The sequence below is a fragment of the Hippocampus bargibanti genome, linkage group LG02 (assembly GCF_051943395.1).
Source record: "Hippocampus bargibanti isolate YZ-2025 linkage group LG02, ASM5194339v1, whole genome shotgun sequence".
NCBI lineage: Eukaryota > Metazoa > Chordata > Actinopteri > Syngnathiformes > Syngnathidae > Hippocampus > Hippocampus bargibanti.
The window spans coordinates 35,953,453-35,978,819 of NC_142735.1; the positions used below are offsets into that span (position 1 = coordinate 35,953,453).

General features: G+C 39.5%; 2 protein-coding genes across 2 annotated transcripts; both read left to right on the plus strand.

The window, feature by feature from the left end:
* The first annotated feature begins 425 nt into the window (after window positions 1-425).
* Window positions 426-6,337, plus strand: igbp1 (immunoglobulin (CD79A) binding protein 1). The gene is made up of 3 exons (XM_088991189.1): window positions 426-931; window positions 2,053-2,382; window positions 3,781-6,337. The coding sequence occupies exons 1-3, from the start codon at window positions 455-457 to the stop codon at window positions 4,051-4,053; spliced, it is 1,080 nt and encodes a 359-aa protein (XP_088847315.1). The 5' UTR covers window positions 426-454; the 3' UTR covers window positions 4,054-6,337.
* A 1,197-nt stretch (window positions 6,338-7,534) lies between these two features.
* abhd18 (abhydrolase domain containing 18) lies at window positions 7,535-24,590 on the plus strand. The gene is made up of 14 exons (XM_088991190.1): window positions 7,535-7,559; window positions 9,369-9,477; window positions 10,861-10,945; window positions 11,062-11,162; window positions 12,971-13,046; window positions 13,135-13,219; window positions 14,357-14,384; window positions 15,085-15,223; window positions 16,972-17,061; window positions 18,221-18,322; window positions 19,322-19,560; window positions 20,642-20,781; window positions 22,789-22,951; window positions 23,888-24,590. Exons 2-14 carry the CDS (start codon window positions 9,386-9,388, stop codon window positions 23,943-23,945), a joined length of 1,398 nt encoding a protein of 465 aa, XP_088847316.1. The 5' UTR covers window positions 7,535-7,559; window positions 9,369-9,385; the 3' UTR covers window positions 23,946-24,590.
* The last annotated feature ends 777 nt before the right edge of the window (window positions 24,591-25,367 follow it).

Consider the following 25,367-nt stretch of genomic DNA (forward strand, 5'->3'; position numbering starts at 1 on the left):
CTTCTGAAACTGGCCAATTCCGGTTTCATTTTGAAGTCGTTTTGGGACACTTTCAGTCATGTTTATTGGTGTTTTGCATTTGAGTAAAATATCAACCTGCGTGTTTTGGGTATTCTAGATGCTATAAAACGTTTTTCTGATGTCAGTTAGGAAACAAAAAAATGGTGTCGGTTGTCCTTTAATTTGCGAGGAAAATCTTTCTTGTCACCTTTGGACGACAAAAGAAATCAACACGAATAAGACAATGTTTCGTGACAAAGCCGTTCATTGAAACTACTGCTGCGAAATGTCGCATTTAATGTTCCGAAAATGTCACAGTTATGTCGAAAACGGTCGAGTGCAGTCACAGAATTCGTCTGAGCTTTACATTTTACACCAATAGATGGCAGTCATGTACAGGGGAATGCTACAACAAATATAAACGAAGAAGAAAGTTTCCGGAAACAGGACTAACATGGCGGAGTGCGAAACAAACGACAACGAAAGACAGAACTCGTATTCAAATGGCGAAGCTCCCAAATTATCCGATTTATTTGACCGCGCCTGGAAGATATTTGACGAGGTAGACAATACAAACGATGCTCTTGCTTCAAATGACGTTCAGGTCCGAGTTAAACGTGCAATTAACATGCTCGAAGAAACATCCCGAATGGCTGCCCAGATCGACTTGTTTAGTCCCAATGAAGAGTTGGAGGAGATTGCGACGGCGGACCTCAAATATCTGCTGTGTCCCGCACTCTTAGGAGCCTTGACGATGAAGGTGACAGGTCGAGACAAACGACTAGAGATCGTCCAAACTGCTCGGGCTTACTTTTTGGATTTCTTGAAGAGATGTCAAGACTATAACGTATCTCAGTTTCATCTGCCTCAGTCCACGGCTGACAACGCAGTTCCTGACGAAACAGCCGAGAATTCCTCCTCCGCCTGCACGGTAAGTGTCAAATTGAACATGTAGGGAATTAAATTAATGATACCTTGACTTACGAACTTAATTGCTTCCCAGACAGAATGTATAAGGCGAAAAGTGTGTATCCCAAACATTAATTTCCCATTGGAAAGGATTAAAATGAGAATAATCCCATCCCAGGACCCCATAAAACATCATTTTCTACTTTCCTAAGCCTTAAAACTACACAAAATATACCTTATTTTATGTTTAATAAATGTGCTATGGTATTATAATTAAAGAAATAAACTGTACTGTATAATAAAGTCATTTTATTGACCTTTGTGATGGTCGTTGCTGGCTTGATGCAATGGAGAGGCCGGTTTCATCAGCATTAAACACTTGATGAGGAACGTAGCCTTCTTTCACCATCTTGAGAAATAATCCCTTGTAGGTGCTTTCTCCGCGATAATTTTATCTTGTTCTTCATCAATTGTGTTCCGTTTAGCTGGTTTGATAGCTTTTTGCATCAAGTGTACAGATGGCGTGTGCGGGTTATTTGCGGAGCCTGATTGATGGGAATTTTAACCTTGCAGTCTACACTCTACCTTTGAACTAGCAAAGTTGAAACGAGTCCATATTTCACTGTTTTCTATCCTTTTGCCTCACTCTCTCTGTCGTCTGCTTGTCTCTTTAATGATTAACCCCCCCCCCCCCCCAACTGCTGCGTTCTTGACCAATCACATGGCTTTAACCAATGACTGGGAGCGGGTAATAGCGGACAAAAACAGTCGGCTGCCATTTTGTTGTTAGTAGAACGGGTTCGTTCGCGAACGACACTCATTTATATTATATACAGTAAAGTCTCGTTATATCGATATTGAAGGGAGTCCGAAAAAATATCGATATAACCGGGACTATCGATATATCCGATATCGATATAACGAGACTTTACTGTAGCTAATATAATATAATGTAATAGCTAACTTGCCAGAGATAGCTATTAGCTAGCTAGATAGTTATCCAGCCAGCTAATAGATAGCAAATAGAATAAATACGAAAACTGATATAAAATGTAATTCACATTTGTCCGTGATTCAGATATTTTTAGGCCAGCAGAGAAGGCCTTGACCTATATCTTGAACTTTGCACTATGTATTCCTCAGGTGATGCCAAGTACATCCAACTTGGTTGCCATGGCGGTACAAAGACAAGCCAAAATTGAGCGTTACACTCAAAAGAAGGAGCTGGAGGCCAAACTGTGCGATGTGCGCAGATGTGTGGAGAGCGGAATGGCCGATGATGAAAGCACTCGTGATTTTTACTTGCTCCATGTTCGCAAATGGGTCCTTCTATGCCTGGATGAAGTCCAGAGCATCGACCAGGAGATGGAAATCCTCAAGAGTATGGATCAGATGCAGCTTGATACCGCACAGCCTGCCAGACCCAGCAGGCCACCCATGAAGCCGTTTATCCTCACCAAGGATGCTCTGCAGGTATGAGAAAAGCCTGGATACGGTGATACCTCGGCTTACCACCTTAATTGGTACCCACAAAGTGTGCGTAAGGCAAAAAGTGTGTCTTCCAAACATTAATTTCCCATAGGAAACCATTAAAATGAGAATAATCCGTTCCCCGGTCCCCATAAAGCATAATTTTCCTATGAAATAAGCCTTAAAACTACACAAAATATACCTTATTTTATGTATAAGAAATGTGCTATTTTATTCTAGTTAAAGAAATAAACTGTACTGTATAATAAAGTCGTTTTATTTACCTTTGTGATGGTTGTTGTCAATAATAATAATAATAATAATAATAATAATAATAATAATAATAATAACAACAACAATAATAATAATATATTTCATTTCTAAGCGGCCTTTCAAAACTCTCAAGGTCACTTTACAGTCACAGGATAAAGCTAGATAGCTAATTGTTAGCACCATGAGCCAATAACATAATTAGATAGAAATGTAAATTACTTTTAAATTACTCCTTTTCTATTGGGGAAAAAAGTGGTAATTCCTAAGTTATATGGATGTGGAGTTATCTGAGCATGAAATGGGGGCTGGTGTACAAAATACAATACATAATAATAAGTGACCTTGAGAGTTTTGAAAGGTGCTTATAAATGAAATTTATTATTATTACTGTATCTATTAGCTAGCTAGCTACCTAACTATCTATTTGCTATCTATTAGCTGTCTAGCTAGCTAGCTATCAGTCAGCTATCTAGCTGGCTATGTAGCTATCTATTAGTGACTATATCCTGTGACTGTAAAGTGACCTTGAGAGTTTTGAAAGGTGCTTACAAATGAAATGTATTATTATTATTATTATTATTATTATTATTATTATTACTGTATCTATTAGCTATCTAGCTACATAACCATCTATTTGCTATCTATTAGCTATCTATTAACTGTCAAGCTGGCTCACTAGCTGTCAGTTAGCTATCTAGCTGGCTAGGTAGCTATCTATTAGCGACTGTATCCTGTGACTGTAAAGTGACCTTGAGAGTTTTGAAAGGCGCTTAGAAATGAAATGTATTATAACTCGAATAACTCAAATAGATAGAAAGCGAGCCATAATAGCTAGTTAATAGATAGCGAGATAGACAGCTAATAGCTAGATAGACAGCTAATAGGTAGCTAGGTAGCTAGATAGCTAATAGTGTCCAAAAGACACCATTTTGGTTTTGAAGACACTATTTTAAGGATATTTTCTTTTTCGCATTTGGTGTTCATCCGCCAGCCACCGTGGCGCCGTGCGGTTTGGATCGGCCGCCAAAAAGTAGTTCGTTAGCCGAGACTATATGCTCGCAAATTTAATGTTGGTGAGCTAAAGCGTTCGTAAGCTAAGGTATCACTGTTCTCTCCCTTTTTTTTCAGTCTCAGGTGTTTGGAGCCGGCTATCCGAGCCTTCCCACCATGACGGTGGACGACTGGTACGACCAGCACAAGAAACACGGCGTCTTGCCCGATCAGGGTGTCCCCAGAAGGGTGGCGGTGGAGGAAGACACCGACGCCAAGGAGCAGGAAGAGGAAGAAAAGGAGAAACGGGCTGAAAACGATGACCAAGACTCTTTGACGAAAGCCAGGAAATGGGACGACTGGAAGGACGATCATCGCAGAGGTTATGGTAACCGGAAAAACATGGGGTAGTTTGGTGCGGTTGCCCAAAAACATGCCGGTCAGAAACTCTTCCAAAAACAGTTTTTTTTAAAAGAGCAAGCTACGTCAGACATCGATGAGAAGGTTTCTTCAGGCGTCAGCTGTACTTCTTTGAAGCTCTTGGACGTTTCGCTTCTTATCCAAGAGGCTTCGTCAGCAAACTAAAAAAAATTGCTGGTAGTTTCGGTTCAATTTGGATCATTCCTACAACTGACTTCTTAGGCAACATAGGCTTAGTTATGCAGATGAGATGATAACAGAGCAAATGGGGTTATCAGGCCAGTCGTAGTACCCATACTCAGGCAGGACAATAGAAGTAATTAGTGTAGCTGTAGGGAGGAGTCCTCTTCTCCCCCCAACCTGAGAGCAGGGACCAATCATAGCAGAGTCTGGTCAGTAGGGATATATATATAGGGACAAAACTACCAGCAAAAGATTTTAGTTCGCTGACGAAGCCTCTTGGATAAGAAGCGAAACGTCCGACACCTTCAAATTTGTACAGATGACTGCTGAAGAAACCTTTTCATCGATGGATCACTCCTGAGAGCTTACACAGACGTATGTCAGACATTGTTTGGTGGTTATTTTAGTCCGTCTGGAGCGGCGACAGACAAACTACATCAAAAATGTCGTGAAATAATGATGGAATGATGATTGACAGATGACGTGCGCCACCTGTGGCTATTTATAGCTCATCAAAACCTTTTGTGCACCTTGTTTCTTGACCTGATTGGTCGAAGTGCTGTTGATTTATTCATGTTACGAGTTCCAGTTTTTAGTTAAAAAATGTTAAATTATTGGTACAGTCATAACTTGGCTTACGAACTTAATTGGTTCCCAGACAGAGTGTGTAAGGCGAAAAATGTGCATCGCAAAAATTTATTTCCCATAGGAAACCATTAAAATGAGTATAATCTGTTCCCAGGTCCCCATAAAACATCATTTTTCTACTAAATAAGCCTTAAAACGTCACAAAATATACCTTATTTTATGTATAATAAACGTGCTATGGTATTATAATTCAAGAAATAAACTGTACTATATAATAAAGTCATTTTATTGACCTTTGTGATGGTCGTTGATAGCTTGATGGAATGGAGTTCATCAGAATGAAACACATGATGAGGAACGTAGCCTTCTTCTTTCACCATCTTGAAGAATGATCCCTTCTCTGTGATAATTTTACCTAGTTCCTCATCAATTGTGTTCTGTTTAGCTGATATTTTAACCTTGCAATCTACACTCTCAATCTACACTCTGCCTTTGAACTATCAAAGTTGAAACAAATCTAAGCCCCCCCTCCCCACTGCTGCGTTCTTGACCGATCACGTGGCTTTAACCGTAGACGGGGGCGGGGAATAGAGGATAAAAACAAGTCAGCTGCCAAATAGTTTGTATGCCAAATTGAAATTTTCATAAATTTAACGTTCGGAAACCGAAAAGTTCGTAAGCCAAGCGGTTCGTAAACTGAGGTATCACCCTATACCTTAAATGTTGTTTGTCTTTTTGTCATCACGGACTGGATTCAGATTTTGTTGAATGCATGCAATCGTCCTGCCATAAAGATCAAACCCATCAGTGCAACAGAGAAAAGGCTGCGGCTTGGAATTGAAGTGGATTTACAATACTGTACGTGGGATAGGATATGTGAGACAGTCTCTTTTCGTCAATGAATGCTACAGCTTGGTGTTTGCTTTCAACATTTAGCTTGTAGCAGATGTGCACATTTCACCATGACGTCCCTGATCCACTGGTGGAAAGGACAGTTTCATCCTGTCTTTCATCTAGAACTGTTTCATGCAACAAAGAGGATGCAAAAAGTGCTTACGATAGAATAATAATAATACATTTCATTTATAAGCGCCTTTCAAAACTCTCAAGGTCACTTTATAGTCACCAGATAAGTTTTTCTATGGGTGAGCAGCGGCAGCCACATACGCCAGCGTTCACTCAACCCGGAAGTAACTCAAATAGCAAGCTAGCTAGCTAATATATAGCTAATAGATAGATAGCTAATATGTTTCCTGACTCAAATAGCTAGCTAGCTAATGGATAGCTATCTATCTAGATAGCTAGCTCACCAGAACGTTGATTATTTACTATTTTGATGATTTTTGAAGACTGTCTTTGTGTTGTGTCACATGATGTATTTGTTATTTTTTGTTCTTTTGACTTCAAAATGGCGCTGCGAGAGTGGCTGCCTTTGCAGCAGCTCCTGTATTTTGTTTTTGCTGTTGTGAAATGACAAATAAAGGCTCATGTAAACTAATTGAAACAATAGGATTGTGTGGGGACAAACTCCAGAATACCTGTGGTCGAGAAATGTGTTCAAAACATGAACATTATTTTGTTTTTTATTTAGTTGAATTACTATTACATTAAATTCAATTGACACACTTTGAAAAAAAGCAATGAAATGAGCAGAAACACAGTAGGTCAATGCATCATATACGTCATTGAACGCCTCTTTTATGCAACATTGATGTTATAAAAACTGACACGTGTACAAAAATGATCTTATTCATACAAAAAGAACATATATATAATAATACATTTCATTTATAAGCGCCATTCAAAACTCTCAAGGTCACTTTACAGTCACAGGATAATTTTTTTGGTGGGTGAGCAGTGGCAGCCACACGCGCCAGCGTTCACTCAACCCGCAAGTAACTCAAATTAGATAGAAAGCTAAAAGATAGCCAGCTAGATAGCTATCCAGCGAGCCAGACAGACCATAGATAGCTAGCTACATAGCCATTCAGACAACAGATAGCTATTTGATAATAAATAGCGAATAGCTAGATAGCTAGGCGTTCAGCGTTCACTCTACCCGGAATAACTCCGATAGAAAATGAGCCAGCTAGCTAATAGCTAGATAGCTATCCAGCTTGCCAGACAGCCAACAGATAGCTAGCTAGATAGCCATCCAGACAGACAAACATTTATATAATAATAATAATACATTTAATTTCTAAGCGCCTTTCAAAACTCTCAAGGTCACTTTACAGTCACAGGATAAGTTTTTCTGTGGGTGAGCAGCGGCAGCCACACGAAGCCAGCGTTCACTCATTATAGTCATTGTAGATTAACTCCATTATTGTTTACAATAAGTTATTTTAAGACAAGTTATGATTGGCATTAATCATGATTAATGAACCTCACTTTATGTATTCACATATTTCCCCATGCTATTTAACAATTACATTTTGCAGTTACAAATGTACAACACTGTACAAGAATTAGGGATATCCGCGAGTTGATATATCCGATTTCCCATGTCTCTCGAACGCAACTGCCGGAGTCCCAATCAGTACTGTGACACACCGAATATGGCGGCGAGTTTGACGTGGTGCCCAGAGACAAATAGCACATCTATTAAAACATGTGCATGGTTAGGACATCCATTCTGGAGGGTTACTGACTGCAAAAAAATGTCAATACAATAGCTTGCTTCCAATAACTTCACGGCACATCCAACGACGTTCGTACAGAGTGCGGTAATGTCAAGTATCATTTTTTTTAAATCACAAATATGGCTGCATATTTGCGTGGCAAATTACTCACACCCGACCCAAATGTCGAGCGACTGAAACGCTTTCAGAATGAATGAGCAAGCTAAGCTACTATCGGCGCAAGATAAAACTTTGGAAAACGAGTTTTGCGAAAATGATGTGAAAGTTCTTCTGTTCATGCAGGAAACGGCAACACGGGCACGAAAGTTAGCTGCTCAACGAACGTGCTTGCATTAGGAGCACAAACTTGTGTTGCGTTTGCTTGTAGATGCACATATAATATTTATTTAGTTACCATACACGTTTAATTATATTTTTTGAAGCGTTTACGCAATTCGTTTTCGTTTTTATATTGATCTCTAATACAGTAATGTCGATAGCGTAAATTGTCGTTGCGCCAATGTTTGCATTGTTACGGTAGTTATGCTGAGCGCGTATTCAGACTGAAGGTCATCACTGCCCCAAGTTATTGCATGTTTTGTGCTTCTTATTTTACTTTATGTTGTTTTGTCGAGCGCTTTGTTACAGCTTGGATTATTGTTAAAGCGCTATATAAATCAATATTAATTGATTGTGTTATATTTGACGTTGTGTGAGAGAGAGACAGTCTCAAAATTGACTCCCGAAATAACTAGCTGCATACCTGTCAAGCCGAAGCGTTTGGCAATTGTACAAACAATGGCATCTGCCCTGAAACAAAATGGTGACTCATCTTACGTTTTATAGAGCGTACCTAAAATGAAACTAAAATAACTTTTTTTCCTCAAAAAATAATATGAATTTATTTATTGGTATATAGTCTGGTTCAATCAAAGAACAAAAAAATATTCAACTGCATCATGAATTCTAAAATTTAAGAATGACATGTGTAGCACTAAAATAATTTATACGATATCACAACAAATCTATTTATTGCCAACATTTACTGTCAATAAAGCGATTTTACCAAAATACAGTGATACCTTGGCTTACGAACTTTATTGGTTCCCAGAAAGTGTGTTTCAGGCGAAAAGTGTGTATTCGAAACATTATTTTCCCACAAGAAACCATTAACATGAGAATAATCCGTTCCCAGGTCCCCATAAAATATAATTTTCGACTAAATAAGCCTTAAAACTACACAAAATATACCTTATTTTATGTATAATAAATGTGCTATGGTATTGTAATTGAGTTACTTCCGGTTTGAGTGAAGGCCTAGCTAGCTATCTGTTAGCTATCTATTAGCTAGCTAGGTTTCTATCCGAGTTACTTCCGGGTTCAGTGAACACCTGCATGTGTGGTTGCCGCTGCTCACCCCCAGAAAAACGTATCCTGTGACTGTAAAGTGACCTTGAGAGTTTTGAAAGGCGCTTAGAAATGAAATGTATTATTATTATTATTATTATTATTATTATTATTATTATTATTATTATTATTATTATTATTATTATTATTATTATTATTATTATTAACAGAAAGCCAGCCAGCTAGCTAATAGATAGCAAACAGATAATAATAATAATACATTTCATTTATAAGCACCTTTCAAAACTCTCAAGGACACTTTACAGTAACAGGATATTTTTTGTGCGGGTGAGCAGCGGCAGCCATTCGCGCCAGCGTTCACTCAACCCGGAAGTAACATAAAGTTAAAAAAAAGTGAAAATAATAATAATAATACATTTAATTTCTTAACTAACTAGATAGTCAGCCAACTAGCTAGCTAACATACATCTAATAGATAGCCAGCTAGCTGGATACTAGCCTACTTTTTTTGACTTTGTTTTCAACTTGGTGTCTTTTTGTGTCCAGATGCCCGTTGCTGGTCCATGGGTGTGAGTCGACTGGATGTATTTTACAGAAGGCTCCTCCTCAGCAAACTCTTCATTGGGGGTTGGGGAAAGCCTGAAGACCTCAAGAGGTAGTCAAGGAAATGACGCCGGTGCTCTTTTAGTTGCTTGGCGTTGTCTAACCTTGTTAACCTTGGCACACGCTAACCATCTCAATTTATTTTTCAATCACAAGTGGCGCATCGATAGTTCAGTGTATATATATATATATATATATGTATATATATATATATATATATATATATATATATATATATATATTATGACTATTTTTATTATTATCATAAATTATGACAGTCGAGCTAGTTATCAAGCTACGTACCTAGCTATCTATTTGCTATCTGTTAGTTATCTATTAGCTTGCCATTGGCGGTCTAGTTTGCTGGCAGTCTATCTTATCTATCAGCAGTCTAGCTAGCTGGCTAGCTCTCTATTAGCTAGTCCTGTGACTGTAAAGTAGCTACCGAACTATCTATTTGCTACCTATTAGCTGTCTGGCTGGCTCGCTAGCTAACTAGCTAGCTATTGTTTAGCTATCTAGCTGGCTATGTAGCTATTTATTAGCAACTGTATTCTGTGACTGTAGGGTGGGCTTGAGAGTTTTGAAAGGTGCTTATAAATGAAATGTATTATTATTATTACTGTATCTATTAGCTAGGTAGCTAGCTTTCTATCTATTTGAGTTACTTTCATTTTGAAATTTCCACCAACATTTTTATTTGAATGTACTTTTTTACAAGCAAATTGCTTAATAACAATAACAATAATAATAATAATGATAATATTAATAACACTACGACTACTACTACTACTACTACTACTACTAATAATAATAATAATATTTCATTTATAAGCGCCTTTCAAAACTCTCAAGGTGTCTTTACCGTCACGGGATAAGTTTTTCTATGGGTGAGCAGCGGCAGCCACACGCGCCAGCGTTCACTCAACCCGGAAGTAACTCAAATAGATAGCTAGCTAGCTAATATATAGCTAATAGCTAGCCAGCTAGATAGCGAGCCAGAAAGATAGCTAATAGCTAACTAGATAGCTAATATATAGCCAGCTAGAAAGATAGCAAATAGATAGCCAGCCAGGTAGCTGGCTAGATAGCAAATAGCTAGCTAGGTAGCCAGCTACATAGCAAATATAAATAAAATATAAATGTAAATTTCTCTACTGTGAGACTAATAAAGGCAAATCCAATCCAATCCAATAGCTAGCTAGCTAGCTAGCTATATAGACAGCTGGATAGGCAAATAATAATAATAATAATAATAATCCATTTGATTTCTAAGCGCCTCTCAAGGTCACTTTACAGTCACAGGATACGTGTTTCTGTGGGTGAGCAGTGGCAGCCACGCGCGCCAGGAGCAGTCCGGAGCCCTGCGTATGACTTCTCTCACACGATGGATGGATTTGTCCTGACGTTGAACATGTGTGTTTGTGCTCTGCAGAATATTTGAGTTCCGTAAGATTATAGGAGACAGAGAAAGGTGTAAGTCTCTGGTGCCCAAGGACTATCCCGTTTATATAAACAAGGTAGTCTATCTTATCTTCTTTTGAAATCTTTTGTGATATTTGTTTCACTTGGATTTTTGGTTGGTTTGTTTTGAGATGCAAATGTGGTTATTTTTTTCTTTTGTATCTTTGGGCAGACAGAGGCACACGCCGATTGTTACATCCATGACGGTGTCTTTGTTTCACCTTTGGAGCATTTAGTACCTGGAATCCTCCCAACGGAGGCGGTGAAAGCAAGGTCATCAACCTGATACCTTGACAACACACGCAATATAGTTGTGTGTGTGTGTGTGTGTGTGTGTGTGTGTATGTATGTATGTATGTAGGTATGTATGTATGTAGGTAGGTAGGTAGGTAGGTATGTAATGTAGGAAGGTAGGTAGGCAGGCAGACAGATCGCTACATAGAGATAGATAGCTAGCTAGCGACAACGATTGATAGATAGCTACAACGATGGTTAGATAGCTAGCAAGTACGACGATATCTAGATAGCTAGCTAGCTACAATGATAGATAGATAGCTAGCTACAACGATAGCTAGCTAGCTAGATAGATAGATAGATAGATAGATAGATAGATAGATAGATAGATAGATAGATAGATAGATAGATAGATAGATACGGTAGATAGATAGATAGATATGGTAGCTAGTTAGATAGATAGATACGGTAGCTAGATGGATAGATATGGTAGCTAGTTAGATAGATAGATACGGTAGCTAGATAGATAGATAGATAGATAGATAGATAGATAGATAGATAGATAGATAGATAGATAGATAGATAGATAGATAGATAGATAGATAGATAGATAGATAGATAGATAGATAGATAGATAGATAGATAGATAGCTACAACAATAGCTAGCTAGCTACATCGATAGCTAGCTAGCTACATAGATAGATAGATAGATAGATAGATAGATAGATAGATAGATACAACAATAGCTAGCTAGCTACATCGATAGCTAGCTAGCTACATAGATAGATAGATAGATAGATAGATAGATAGATAGATAGATAGATAGATAGATAGATAGATAGATAGATAGATAGATAGATAGAGCTAGCTAGATAGTTAGATATGGTAGCTAGCTAGATAGATAGATACGATAGATAGATAGATAGATAGATAGATAGATAGATAGATAGATAGATAGATAGATAGATAGATAGATAGATAGATAGATAGATAGATAGATAGATACGGTAGATAGATAGATAGATATGGTAGCTAGTTAGATAGATAGATACGGTAGATAGATAGATAGATAGATAGATAGATAGATAGATAGATAGATAGATAGATAGATAGATAGATAGATAGATAGATAGATAGATAGATACGGTAGATAGATAGATAGATATGGTAGCTAGTTAGATAGATAGATACGGTAGCTAGATGGATAGATAGATAGATAGATAGATAGATAGATAGATAGATAGATAGATAGATAGATAGCTACAACAATAGCTAGCTAGCTACATCGATAGCTAGCTAGCTACATAGATAGATAGATAGATAGATAGATAGATAGATAGATAGATAGATAGATACAACAATAGCTAGCTAGCTACATCGATAGCTAGCTAGCTACATAGATAGATAGATAGATAGATAGATAGATAGATAGATAGATAGATAGATAGATAGATAGATAGATAGATAGAGCTAGCTAGATAGTTAGATATGGTAGCTAGCTAGATAGATAGATACGATAGATAGATAGATAGATAGATAGATAGATAGATAGATAGATAGATAGATAGATAGATAGATAGATAGATAGATAGATAGATAGATAGATAGATAGATAGATAGATAGATAGATAGATAGATACAACGATTGAATTGATAGCTAGCTACATAGATAGGTAGGTAGGTAGATAGCGACATAGGTACATAGCTACATCGGTAGATCACTAGATAGTTAGACCCGGTCTATTGATCGGTCTGTTCATCGGTCTATCGATCAATCAATCAATCAATCAAACAAACCCAGGTTCCTGAACACTGACACTTGACTTGTCCATACTGCTTTTTTTCAGGTTCCAGTTGATAGTTCCCAAAAGATGGCAGAGCAACAGGCCCGTGTGTATTCATTTGGCGGGCACTGGAGATCACGTAGGATTTATTTATGTTTGATTTTATTTTTTTAGCTTTTGTTGTACTTTGTGTTCAATACACTTAAAATGATTTGATCTTGTTGTAGTTTTTCTGGCGCCGAAGGACCCTGATGGCCAGACCGATGGTCAAAGAAGCTGGAATGGCTTCTTTGCTTTTGGAAAACCCTTATTATATCCTTCTCTTTTGGGTTTCAACCCTGGCAAGGTGTTACGTCACGTATTAAAGGACAACCGACACCTCCACACAAGTTGCGTCCATCATTTGTAAAATGGCTTCAAACGACTTCGACTGAGCGTATTTGACAAAGATTCCACCGCATATTAAAGCTATATTTTACCTTTTAAGACTCGCACTGAATATTCCGTAAGTTTTTGAGTTGGTGACGAGTCCGTATGTGACGTCACTGAAGGAACGCCCCTGACCGAGAAAGCGACACACAATGCATTTTGGGTACTTTGTTTGGTCTCAAAACATCCTGTTGATGGCGAAATTAGAAGGAAAACACATAAATAACGCCATGGTGAATCGTTGTGTGTTGCACCAAGACTGCTATTTGATACTAGTTGACACGAATTCCCAGCAGGCAAATCAGCCCATTTCCAACAGAGCTTGTGCGCCATCTTGTGCATTTTCTGGGCGCTACATTGCTGTCATTGATGGCTCGAATTGATACGGGAGGACTTCTTTAATGGATTGCAAACATGTATGCTTTCCTCTTCAGAACTATTTGAATCATATTCATAACTGGATGAGTAACAAGAAAGCATCTTCTCCCAATCCGAAGCCATTGTTTTGATTCTGCAGCAATGCAAGACGTCTTGGCGTGACATCACGATCTGGGGGCGGGACCTTCTGAAAGTCGCCATCTCCGAGGTCATTTTGAAGTAGTTTTTGGCCACTTTTCGTCATTTTTATTGGTGTTTTGCATTTGACTAAAAATATCATCCTGCGTGTTTTGGCTATTTTAGATGCTATAAAACGTTTTTCTGATGTCAGTTCGGAAACCAAAAAAATGGTGTCGGTTGTCCTTTAAGTGTGGTTACTATCAAGACCCTATTTTTGTGAAGTGTATCATGTATTTATGTATTTATTTATTTTCACATATTTTGTTTGTACTGTTTTGGGTGGGTTGACCTCCATCTTGGGTGGGTTGCCCTCCATCTTGCGTGGGTTGCCCTCCATCTTGCGTGGGTTGCCCTCCATCTTGCGTGGGTTACCCTCCAGCTTGCATTCTTTCTGTTTGACGTGTTTTTGCCCCTTTGCCTTTCTTTTTCCCAAAAATATCAGCCCTTGACTCCCTATTTCACATGGCTATCGTAAACCAAAAGATCAGATGTAAGTTGAAATGTCTTTACAGACAACCACCCAAACGCATTTAGTGACCACAGTACAGACAGTTTGATATTCAATGATCACACATTCTTTTATTTTGCTGCAGCTGTATTGGAGTCTTTTAAAAGGCAAATCAACGACAAAAAAAATCTTTATTATATGTTTTATGTGGCCCTACTGGTCTCAACGTGGTATTCTATGGAATGTGAATGAAGCAACAAAATCAAAATCATCTTTATTGGCCAAGTAAGCAGAACACACAAGGAATTAATCTCCGGTAGAACACGCTGCACTAGTATCAAAGAAGCTGTTTAAATGTCTGCTGGATTTGGATAAGTAGCGCCTGCCTGAGGGGAGTCGCTGGAAAAGGTGGTGGGCAGGATGCGGCGGGTCCCGTCGAATATACAGTGATTCCTCGGTTTACGAACCCCTTGGCTTCCGAACTTCTCGGTTTGCGAACGTTAAATTGATGAACATTTTACCTCAGTATACGAAGGTATATTTTGTGTAGTTTTAAGGCTTAGAAAAGTAGAAAATGATGTTTTATGGGGACCTGGGAACGGATTATTCTCATTTTAATGGTTTCCTATGGAAAATTAATGTTTGGGATCCACACTTTTCGCCTTACACACTCTGTCTGGGAACCAATTAAGTTCGTAAGCCAAGGTATCACTGTATATCGACATCTGTTTTTCCCTTTTAGGCGATCCTGTCTCAAGAATGTGTCGGACCTGTTTGTGATGGGTGGAGCTTTGATCTTGGAGTCGTCCGTGCTTCTCCATTGGTTGGAGAGCGAGGGCTACTCGCCTGTTGGAATGACCGGTATCTCCATGGGAGGATATGTACGTGACGACACCGTCCCATATTCCGTCATCGCAATCGCAAACATTTCATTGGCGCCGGCAAAATTACCGTATTTTCCGGTGTATAAGGCGCACCCCCAATCAAAGGTGTATTTTCAAACTTTTTCCATATACAGTATAAGGTGCACTGGACTATATGTTTTCCAAATATAGTGCGCCTTATACACCAGAAAATATGTCACACTATGAGTTTGACCATCCTTGGATGCAAAGCAAAATATGATTTGAGTATTACTGGAAATACGGTATACACATTTTCCACTCTTTTCAAACTTTTTCCATATACAGTACAGTGATACCTCATTTTACCAACTTCATTGGTTCCCAGAAAATGTGTGTAAGAATCAGAATCAGAATCAGAATCATCTTTATTGCCAAGTATGTAGAACACACAAGGAATTTGTTTCCGGTAGAACACGCTGCACTAGTATCGTCGTCAAAAAAAAAACTGCTAAGTGGCACTATACAGTTCCATTTTGGCTACTGTTGAAAGAGTTCAAAGAGTTAATGGCTTGGGGGAAGAAGCTGTTTAAATGTCTGCTGGATTTGGTGCGCATGGCGAAAAGTGTGTCTTCCAAACATTTATTTCCCATAAGAAATCATTAAAAATGAGAATAATCCGTTCCCAGGTCCCCATAAAACATAATTTTCTACTAAATAAGCCTTAAGACTACACAAAATATACCTTATTTTACATATAATAAATGTGCTATTGTATTGTAATTAAAGAAATAAACTGTACAGTGTAATAAAGTCGTTTTATTTTCCTTTGTGATGGTCGTTGATGTAGTTGCCTCTTGATGATATCCGATTCAAGTTGCTGTGCTTTCTCGACGATACCCTCACTCACACTGTCCCCTGCTAGTTGCTTCTCGTGAATCCAAATCAACAGAAGTTTTTCAACCTCTTCTATTGCCTCAGACCGTTGCTTAGACAACACAGAAACAGCCTTAGCCACAGGTAGCAATGGTCGACTTAGCATACTGGTACTGGGACGCTAAGTCACACAACCCACCTCGTATCATCAAATATAATAATAATAATAATACCAATACATTTATTTATATATTATATACATTATACATTTATTTATATTAAGGTCACTTAACAATCACAGGATATTTTCTCTGCAGGTGAGCAGTGGCAGCCACACGCGCCAGCGTTCACTCAACCTGGAAGAAACATAAAGTAAAAAAAAAATGGGATTGAAAAATAAACAAAAATATATTGCATTGTATTTTGGACAGCCACCCTCATTTCAAGCTCACATAACTCCAGACCCATGTATTTAGGAATTAAATATTTTTCATCAGAAAAAGAGTTAATGCTAGATAAATTATAGAATACATCATAGGAATTAACTCTTTTTTTTTCAGATAAAAGAAGAGAGTGTAAGGTTTCTTATGCTGCATTGAATGTTGATGTAGTCCTCAAACTTAATATTCTGTGGCACCTGGAATTCCAGTGACAATGACAAAAACCCTGGCACTGGAGCGGAGCACATTTATTCTACATAAAATAAGCTATATTTTGTGTAGTTTTAAGGCTTAGAAAATTAAATTAGAAAGTAGAAAATGATGTTTTATGGCGACCTGGGAACGGATTATTCTCATTTTAATGGTTTCCTGTGGGAAATTAATTTTTTGGGAGACACACTTTTCACCTTACACACTCTGTCTGGGAAGCATTTAAGTTTGTAAGCCTTTGCTCTGTTTGTTTCTCTCAAGATGTCCTCCTTAGCAGTGACGAATTGGCCGAAGCCCATCCCGTTGATTCCCTGCCTGTCGTGGTCCACTGCCTCGAGTGTTTTCACCACGGTAATCGACGCATTTTGTCGCCATTGGATATTTTGGCCGTTCAATACGTTTGAATGTATTCAAACTGATTGGCAATTTTTTGCAAATGCCAATGTAAATTTCTCCACTGTGAGACTAATAAAGGCAAATCCAATCCAATCCAATTTTCTCATTCCAAAACATAACTTCCCATAGGAAATAATGGCCAGCGTATTAATTCATCCCAAAGTCAAACGACAGCCATCGTAAAACCTTTAATAGCTGTTCATGTTATTTATTTGTCTATGTATTAATTATTTACTTTCTTTATTTCTTTTTTGTTTGTTTTGAGGTACCATTTTGTAGCATTTTTGTGACAAGGATTTTAAATGTAAATTTTCAGCATCTCCTAAAATGGTTCCAATTTTGCCATATTCTGTGGCACCTTTTTTAAAAAAAAATTAATGTCGCTGAAAAATTAATTGTCAGAAAAAAACATTCTTCCAAAAATCAATCAAGTATTTTAATGAGAAAATATGGATTTTTATGTCATTTTTCAAATATTCGCTCGGTATTAGCTATCTATTCACGAGCTATTTGCTATCTATTCGCTAGCTATTAGCTATCTACTAGCTGGCTAGCTAGTTTTTTATTTCCCAGATGCATCCCTGATGCCTATGAGGAATATCACTCTTGAAATGTTTGCTTACATAATAATAATAATAATAATAATAACAATAATCAATACATATCATTTATAAGCTCCTTTCAAAACTCTCAAGGTCACTTTTCAGTCTTTTCAGTCAGTTTCAGGATAAGTTTTGCTTTTGGTGAGCAGCGGCAGCCACACGCGCCATTGTTCACTCAAACCAGAAGTAACTCAAATAGATAGCTAAGTTAGCTCATGGATAACCAATATACAGCTAATAGATAGCCAGCTAGACAGCCAGCCAGATAGACAGCTAGCTAGCTAGTCATCTAGCTAGCTAGCCAGCTAGATAGCTACTGTATATAAGTAATAGATAGGCAGCTCGATAGCTAGCTAGCCAGATAGCTAGCAGTATTGGATTGGATTGAATTTACCTTTATTAATCTCACAGGCTATGACAGTTTTTTAGATATTCTCTCTCAGGGAAGACCAATCAAATCGATTCTTAGACTATTGAAAGTTCTTTTTTTGGTGTGTTTGATGCTCGCACAGGGTGTGCTCAGTAAAGCGGTGAATTGGTCCCAGCTGGAGAAGCAATATGCTATTAATTCGGTGTATGAAGAGGAGATCATGAAGCTGTTGGAGTACTGCGGGGTTTGTTCACCCTCTTTCTTTTGACTTATTTACGCATACGCCATCATAAGGCACTGTGGAGCCTGATTGATGGGATATTTTAACCTTGCAGTCGACACTATCAAAGTTGAAATTAGTCCAAATTTCACTTTCAAGTTCGTAAGATGAGATGTCACTGTCTATACAGTAACTAGGGCAGATTTAGAATCGGCAGCCCAAAATGTTTTATTACAAAAAAATCAATGAATCAAGACAAGCTTCCTTGCATTTCTGATCAAATTAAATAAATAAAAAAGGAGTAAAATAATCAACGCTAACTATTTTGTCATGTATCAATCTATTTGCTATCTATTTTCTGTCTATTAGCTATCTAGCTAGCTATCTATTAGCTATCTAGCTGGATACCTAACTGGCTACCTAGCAAGCTATCTGTTTGCTGCCTATCTGTTTGCTGCCTAATAATCTGGCTAATCTGGTATCTAATCTGGGTAATCTGGCTGGCTATCTAGCTGGCTACCCAGCTAGCTATCTATTTGCTATCTATTTTCTGTCTATTAGCTATCTGGTTAGCTAGCTATCTATTAGCTATCTGTTTGCTGCCTATTAGCTATCTAGCTGGCTACCTAGCTGGCTACCCAGCTATCTAGCTATTTGCTATCTATTTCCTGTCTATTAGCTATCTGCCTAGCTAGCTATCTATTAGCTATGTAGCTGGCTACCTATCTAGCTATCTGTTTGCTGCCTATTAGCTATCTACCTGGTAATCTAGCTTGCTATCTAGCTGGCTACCTAGCTGGCTACCCAGCTGGCCACCCAGCTTGCTATCTAGCTGGCTACCTAGCTGGATACCCAGCTAGCTATCTATTTGCTGTCTATTAGGTATCTGGCTAGCTAGCTATCTCTTGGCTAGCTATTAGCTAGCTATTTAGCTTTCTATCGATTTGAGTTGTTCCGGGTTTGTATAATTGGCATGTCTTATTATTATGCTGTGAGCTAATTGGATGTGCGTCCCTCCATCAGGCCGACTCCTTCAAGATGGCGCAGGAGCTTGTCAAACACGCGGCAAATGGAGGAAGTTCCTTCAAGGGTCTGCTGGACCCGCCGAGAGAAAACAACGTCTCGGTGGGTTGCTACTCCAGGTCAGGAGGAAAGGCAGAAATTGGGCCTGACCTGTGGATCAGCGACGACACGGCTCGTGACGCCTTTGACGCGTTATTGTCGGCACACGGCACCAAGACAAGTTTAGACATTTTACCAAGGTGATCATTTGGAGCCATTTTGTACTCTGGTACACTTATGATACTTGGCGCGGTGTGGCTGGCTAGCTATCTCGCTGATTATTTAGCTATGTAGCTAGCTAGCTAACTGGCTACCTAGCAAGCTATCTGGGTGGCTTCCTGGCTAGCTATTTATTAGCTATTTAACTAGCGAGTTGGCTATCTATTAGTTATCTATTGGCTAGCTATCTAGCTGGCTGTTTAGCTATCTAGCTAGCTATCTAACTGGCTACCTGGCGAGCTATCTAGGTGGCTTCCTAGCGAGCTATATATTAGCTATCTAACTAGCGAGCTAGTTATCTATTAGCTGGCTACCCAGCTAGCTATCTAGTTGGCTATTTAGCTATCTAGCTAGCTATCTAGGTGGCTTCTTGGCAGGCTATCTGTTTGCTGTCTAATGAGCGAGCTAGCTATCTATTAGCTGGCTAATTAGCTATCTAGCTAGTTATCTATCTGGCTACCTGGCTAGCTATGTAGGTGGCCTCCTGGCTAGCTATCTGTTTGCTGTCTAATGAGCGAGCTAGCTATCTATTAGCTGGCTACCAGCTATCTATCTAGCTGGCTATTTAGCTATCTATCTAGCTGGCTATTTAGCTATATAGCTGGCTACCTAGCTAGCTATCTACGTCGCTTCCTTACTGGCTATTTATCTGCTAAGTAACTAGCGAGGTTGCCATCTATTAGGTATCTATTAGCTGGCTACCCAGCTAGCTGTCTAGCTGGCTATTTAGCTATATAGCTTGCTATCTAGCTGGCTACCTAGTTAGCTATCTAGGTGGCTTCCTGGCTAGCGATGTATTTGCTATCGAGCTAGCTAGTTATTAGCTGCCTATGCAGCTAGCTATCTAGCTGGCTATTTAGCTATCTAGCTAGCTATCTAACTGGCTACCTGACTAGCTAGGTGGCTTCCTGGCTAGCTATCTTTTTGCTATCTATCTAGCGAGCTAGCTAGCTATTAGCTGGAATCCACGTCTATCCTACTGACTTCTCTAAAATCTTATTATTATTACCTTATTATTATTATTATTTATTTATGTATTTGTTTTTGTTGTTGTTTTTTTAGTGACTTGAAAGCAACCAAATCACAGATTGGAAAGAAGAAGGCAGTTTCGGCTAAAATGTGTCGGCCATCTTTACACAACGAGTCGATAAGCTTCATGAAGGGAGTGATGGACGAGTGTACGCACATGGCAAACTTCTCCGGTGAGTCCTGAACAAATCATGTCCTTAAATATGAATCAGAATCATATTTAATGGCCAAGTGTGTAGAACACATAAGGAATTTGTCTCCGGTAGAACACGCTGCACTAGTATCATCATAAAAAAATGCAAAGAGGTACGAAACAGTTTGGGTTACTTCTTTAGAGAGTTAATGGCTACAGAAGAAGACGCTGTTTAAATGTCTGATGGATTTGTTGTGCATCGATCGGTTGTGTGGAGGAGTCGCTGGAAAAGGTGGTGGGCAGGGTGCGGAGGGTCTAGTAGGATTTTTCGCACCTTTGTCTCGATTCTTGGAGTGTGCAAGTCCTTGAGAGTGGCTAGGGCGGTGCCAATGATTTTTTTTTCACCGTCCTAACAGAAATATTAGCGAGAATTAGCAAGGGAGGCGGGAGTGGGACTCGAACTCACGACCTCTGCACTGTGAAGTCAGCGTGCTAAGCACTCGACTACCAGGCCGCCACTACTACTGAACAATTAGTACTACTACAACCACCATTGCTACCACACCACTACAACCACTACTGCTACTACCACTACTACTACTATTACAACTACCAATATTACTACTACTACCACCACGACTACCACCACCAACAACACTACTACTTCTACTAATCCCACCACTACTTCTACTACTACTACTACCACCGCCACCAACATTACTACTACTCCCACCACTACCACTACTTCTACTACTACTACCACTACTACTATTACTACTACTACCACCACCAACATTACTACTACTACTACTACCACCAGTCCCACTACTTCTACTACCACCACCACCAACATTACTACTACTTCTACGACTACTCCCACCACTACTACTACTACTACTACTACTACTATTACTACTACTACCACCACCAACATTACTACTACTTCTACTACTACTCCCACCAGTACCACTACTTCTACTACTACTACTACTACCACCACTACTACTACATCTACTACTACTACCACCACCTGTACGACTACTTCTACTACTACTACTGTCACGTTTTGCGAGGTGGTGATGGCGGGTTCGGATCCCAAAAAGCAGGCAGGAGGGAGCAGGAGGGAGCAGGAGGTTGTTTGACAAATTGTATTAAAGTAAAGTCAGCAGGAACAAAATGTAAAACATCAAAATGATCTGAACGGAAAAAATACAAAGTAGCAAAAGAAGACCAAAAGTAAAAGCCCGCCAAGGTTAAACAAACACGTACACGATGCATGCTGCAACCAAGCAGCAAACAAACAATGAATCGGCACCGGATGATCGTGCCAGGTGTCCTTTTAAGTGTCATTGATTATAACGACCAGCACCTGCGAGGCTGCCGGCAGGGCTGACGTCGCTACCCGCTGGTCGCCAATCTGATCGGGACGACCAGCACCTGTGCAGGTGCAGGAGGGGCCGACAGCGCCCCCCGTTGGTCGCCAACCAGATCATGACAACTACTATTACTACTACTACTACCACCACTACTACATCTACTACTACTACCACCACCTGTACGACTACTACTACTATTACTACAACTACCACCACTACTACCCCCACAACAACTACTACTACTACCACAACCACTACTACCACTACTACGACTACTACTTCAACCACCACTACCACTAATACCACCACCCACACTACTACTTCTACTACTATTCCCACCAGTACCACTACTTCTATTACTACTACTACCACCCCCACAACTCCTACTGTTACGACCACCACTACAACCACTACTACCACCACCACCACCACTACTACAACTACTACTACTACCACTACCATCACTACTGCTACCACCACTACTACGACTACTACTATCACTACTACCAATGATTTTTTTTTTCACCTTCCTAAGAGAAATATTAGCGAGAATTTGCTAAAATGATTCCATGGGCTGCAGAAATGTACACAATCAATTGTGATGGAGAACATTTCAATCTTGCGTCTCCACAGAAAAAAAAAAATCCTACCTGCATTTGTGTCCCTCCTAGTCCCCGTGGACACCAGTCTCATCATCGTGGTGCAGGCTAAAGAGGACGCCTACATCCCTCGGACGGGGGTCCTCAGTCTGCAGGAGATCTGGCCTGGATGCGAAGTCCGCTATCTGAATGGAGGACATATCAGTGCTTATCTGTTCAAACAGAATGTTTTCAGGTAAACACCACTTAGACAAATGTGCAATTTTTGGACGATCGGGGGGGGGACAATGTACAGTGATAACTCGGTTTACGAACCCCTTGGCTTACGAACTTTTCGGTTTACAAACGTTAAATTGATGAAAATTTTACCTTGCCATACAAACTATTTTTCGGGATACACACGGAGCGCCACAATGAGTGAGGTGTCGTTCGCGAACGAGCCCGTTCTCCTAGCAACAAAATGGCAGCTGACTGTTTTTGTCCTCTATTCCCCGCCCCCAGTCTTCGGTTAAAGCCACGTGATTGGTCAAGAACGCAGCACTGAGAGGGTGGGTGGTTAGAGACAGAGAGAGAGTGAGGCCGTTAAACGTTAACGAGACAGGCAGACGACAGAGAGAAAATAAGCTAATGGATAGAAAACACTGAAATTTAGACTAGTTTCAACTTTCAAAGGCAGAGTGTAGACTGCAAGGTTAAAATATCCCATCAATCAGGCTCCACATGGATCATTCCTCAAGATGGTGAATGAAGAAGGCTACGTTCCTCATCAAGTCTTTAATGCTGATGAAAGCGGCCACTCCATTCCATCAAACCATCAACGACCATCACAAAGGTCAATAAAACCACTTTATTATATAGTACAGTTTATTTCTTTAATTATAATACCATAGCACATTTATTATACATAAAATAAGGTCTATTTTGTGTTGTTTTAAGGCTTAGAAAATTAAATTAGAAGGTAGAAAAGTATGTTTTATGGGGATCTGGGAACGGAATATTCTCATTTTAATGGTTTCCTATGGGACATTATTTTTGGGGATACACACTTTTCGCCTTACACACTCTGTCTGGCAACCAATTAAGTTCGTAAGCCGAGGTATCACTGTACATTGCTTGTACTTTGCATTGTTTTTCATGGTTTTTGTTTTTTTTCATGTTTTTGTTTTTTTAGGCAGGCCATCTATGACGCATTCAACAGATTCTGCCTCAAGTATCCCCACCTTGTGTAGCTCCGGTCCCAGATGCCCTGAGCACTTGCACTCTGTGTGCGTCTTGTACAGTACACGTTACATTTCTTCCAAACCGTCCACTTGCGATTCTCCAGCCGTCCAGAGAAATACAAATGCAGCTTCAAAAGTATTTTTTTATATATTTAGTGATTGATGAAAAGGTTTCTTCAGCCGTCATCTGTACTTCTTTGAAGGTGTCGGATGTTTCGCTTCTTATCCAAGAATCTTAATAGGTGATACCAGGGCAAATTGGGCAATCAGGCCAGTCGTCAGTCAGGACAATACAAGCAATCAGTGGAGCCGCAGGGATTAGTCCTCTGCTCCCCCCAACCTGATAGCAGAGTCTGGCACCGCCACGTCTGGTCAGTAGGGATATATATATAGGGCCGAAACTACCAGCAAAAGATTATAGTTCGCTGACGAAGCCTCTTGGATAAGAATCGAAACATCCGACACCTTGAAAGAAGTACAGATGACGGCTGAAGAAACCTTTTCATCGATGGATCACTCCTGTACGACTGAGAGCTTACACAGACGTATATCAAGTGATTGTCATCATTATTTGTGGTTTCTCTCAAACAAATATTTTGCCAGTTGAAATTAATTGTCTGTCCGCTTGTTTTGAAAATATGATACTGCATCTTGTTTTGCTTTTCATGACTGAGTTGTTTGTGTGCAATCCACACCGCATATTAGCCAATACAGTGATACCTCGGCTTACCAACGCTTTAGCTAACGAACATTTCGCTTTACGAACGTTAAATTCACGAGAATATAATCTTGGCATACAAACTGTTTTTCGGGAAACACACGGAGCGCCACAATGAGTGATGTGCGGTTCGCTAACGAGCCGGTTCTTGGAGCTGGATTTCTGAAGTGAACGAGGAGCTGGAAATGGCAGCTGACCTTTTTTTGTCCTCTATTCCCCGCCCCCAGTCTTCGGTTAAAGCCGCACATGATTGGTCAAGAACCGTGGTAGAGGAGGGAGGGGACACACGCAGCAGTGAGCGGGGGTAGACAAAAGGTAGACAACAGAGCTTGAAACAAAAAAAAACAAAAGTGAAATGGTGAGAAAATGGATATAAAACAGTGAAATTTGGACTCATTTCAACTTTATTAATAGTTTAGAGTGTCGACTGCAAGGTTAAAATTCCCATCAATCAGGCTCCACAAATAACCAGCACTAGCCATCAGTTCAATTTGAAATGAAAAGAGAAGCAAGGGAACCATCTCTGTTGGAAATGGGCTGATTTGTCTGCTGGGAATTTGTGTCAACTAGTATCAAATAGTAGTCTTTGTGCAACACACAACGATTCACCATCGCGTTATGTGTTTTCCTTCTAATTTCGCCATCAACACGATGTTTTCAGACCAAACAAAATACCCAAAATGCATTGTGTGTCGCTTTCTCGGTCAGGGGTG

Bases quoted from the DNA above. Each gene is read 5' to 3' on its own strand.
- igbp1 (XM_088991189.1), top strand. From the start codon at position 455: ATGGCGGAGTGCGAAACAAACGACAACGAAAGACAGAACTCGTATTCA. The intron at 932-2,052 runs GTAAGTGTCAAA...TGTATTCCTCAG, and splicing joins ATTCCTCCTCCGCCTGCACG to GTGATGCCAAGTACATCCAA. The intron at 2,383-3,780 runs GTATGAGAAAAG...CTTTTTTTTCAG, and splicing joins TCACCAAGGATGCTCTGCAG to TCTCAGGTGTTTGGAGCCGG.
- abhd18 (XM_088991190.1), top strand. From the start codon at position 9,386: ATGGGTGTGAGTCGACTGGATGTATTTTACAGAAGGCTCCTCCTCAGC. The intron at 10,946-11,061 runs GTAGTCTATCTT...ATCTTTGGGCAG, and splicing joins ATCCCGTTTATATAAACAAG to ACAGAGGCACACGCCGATTG. The intron at 19,561-20,641 runs GTGATCATTTGG...TTGTTTTTTTAG, and splicing joins AGTTTAGACATTTTACCAAG to TGACTTGAAAGCAACCAAAT.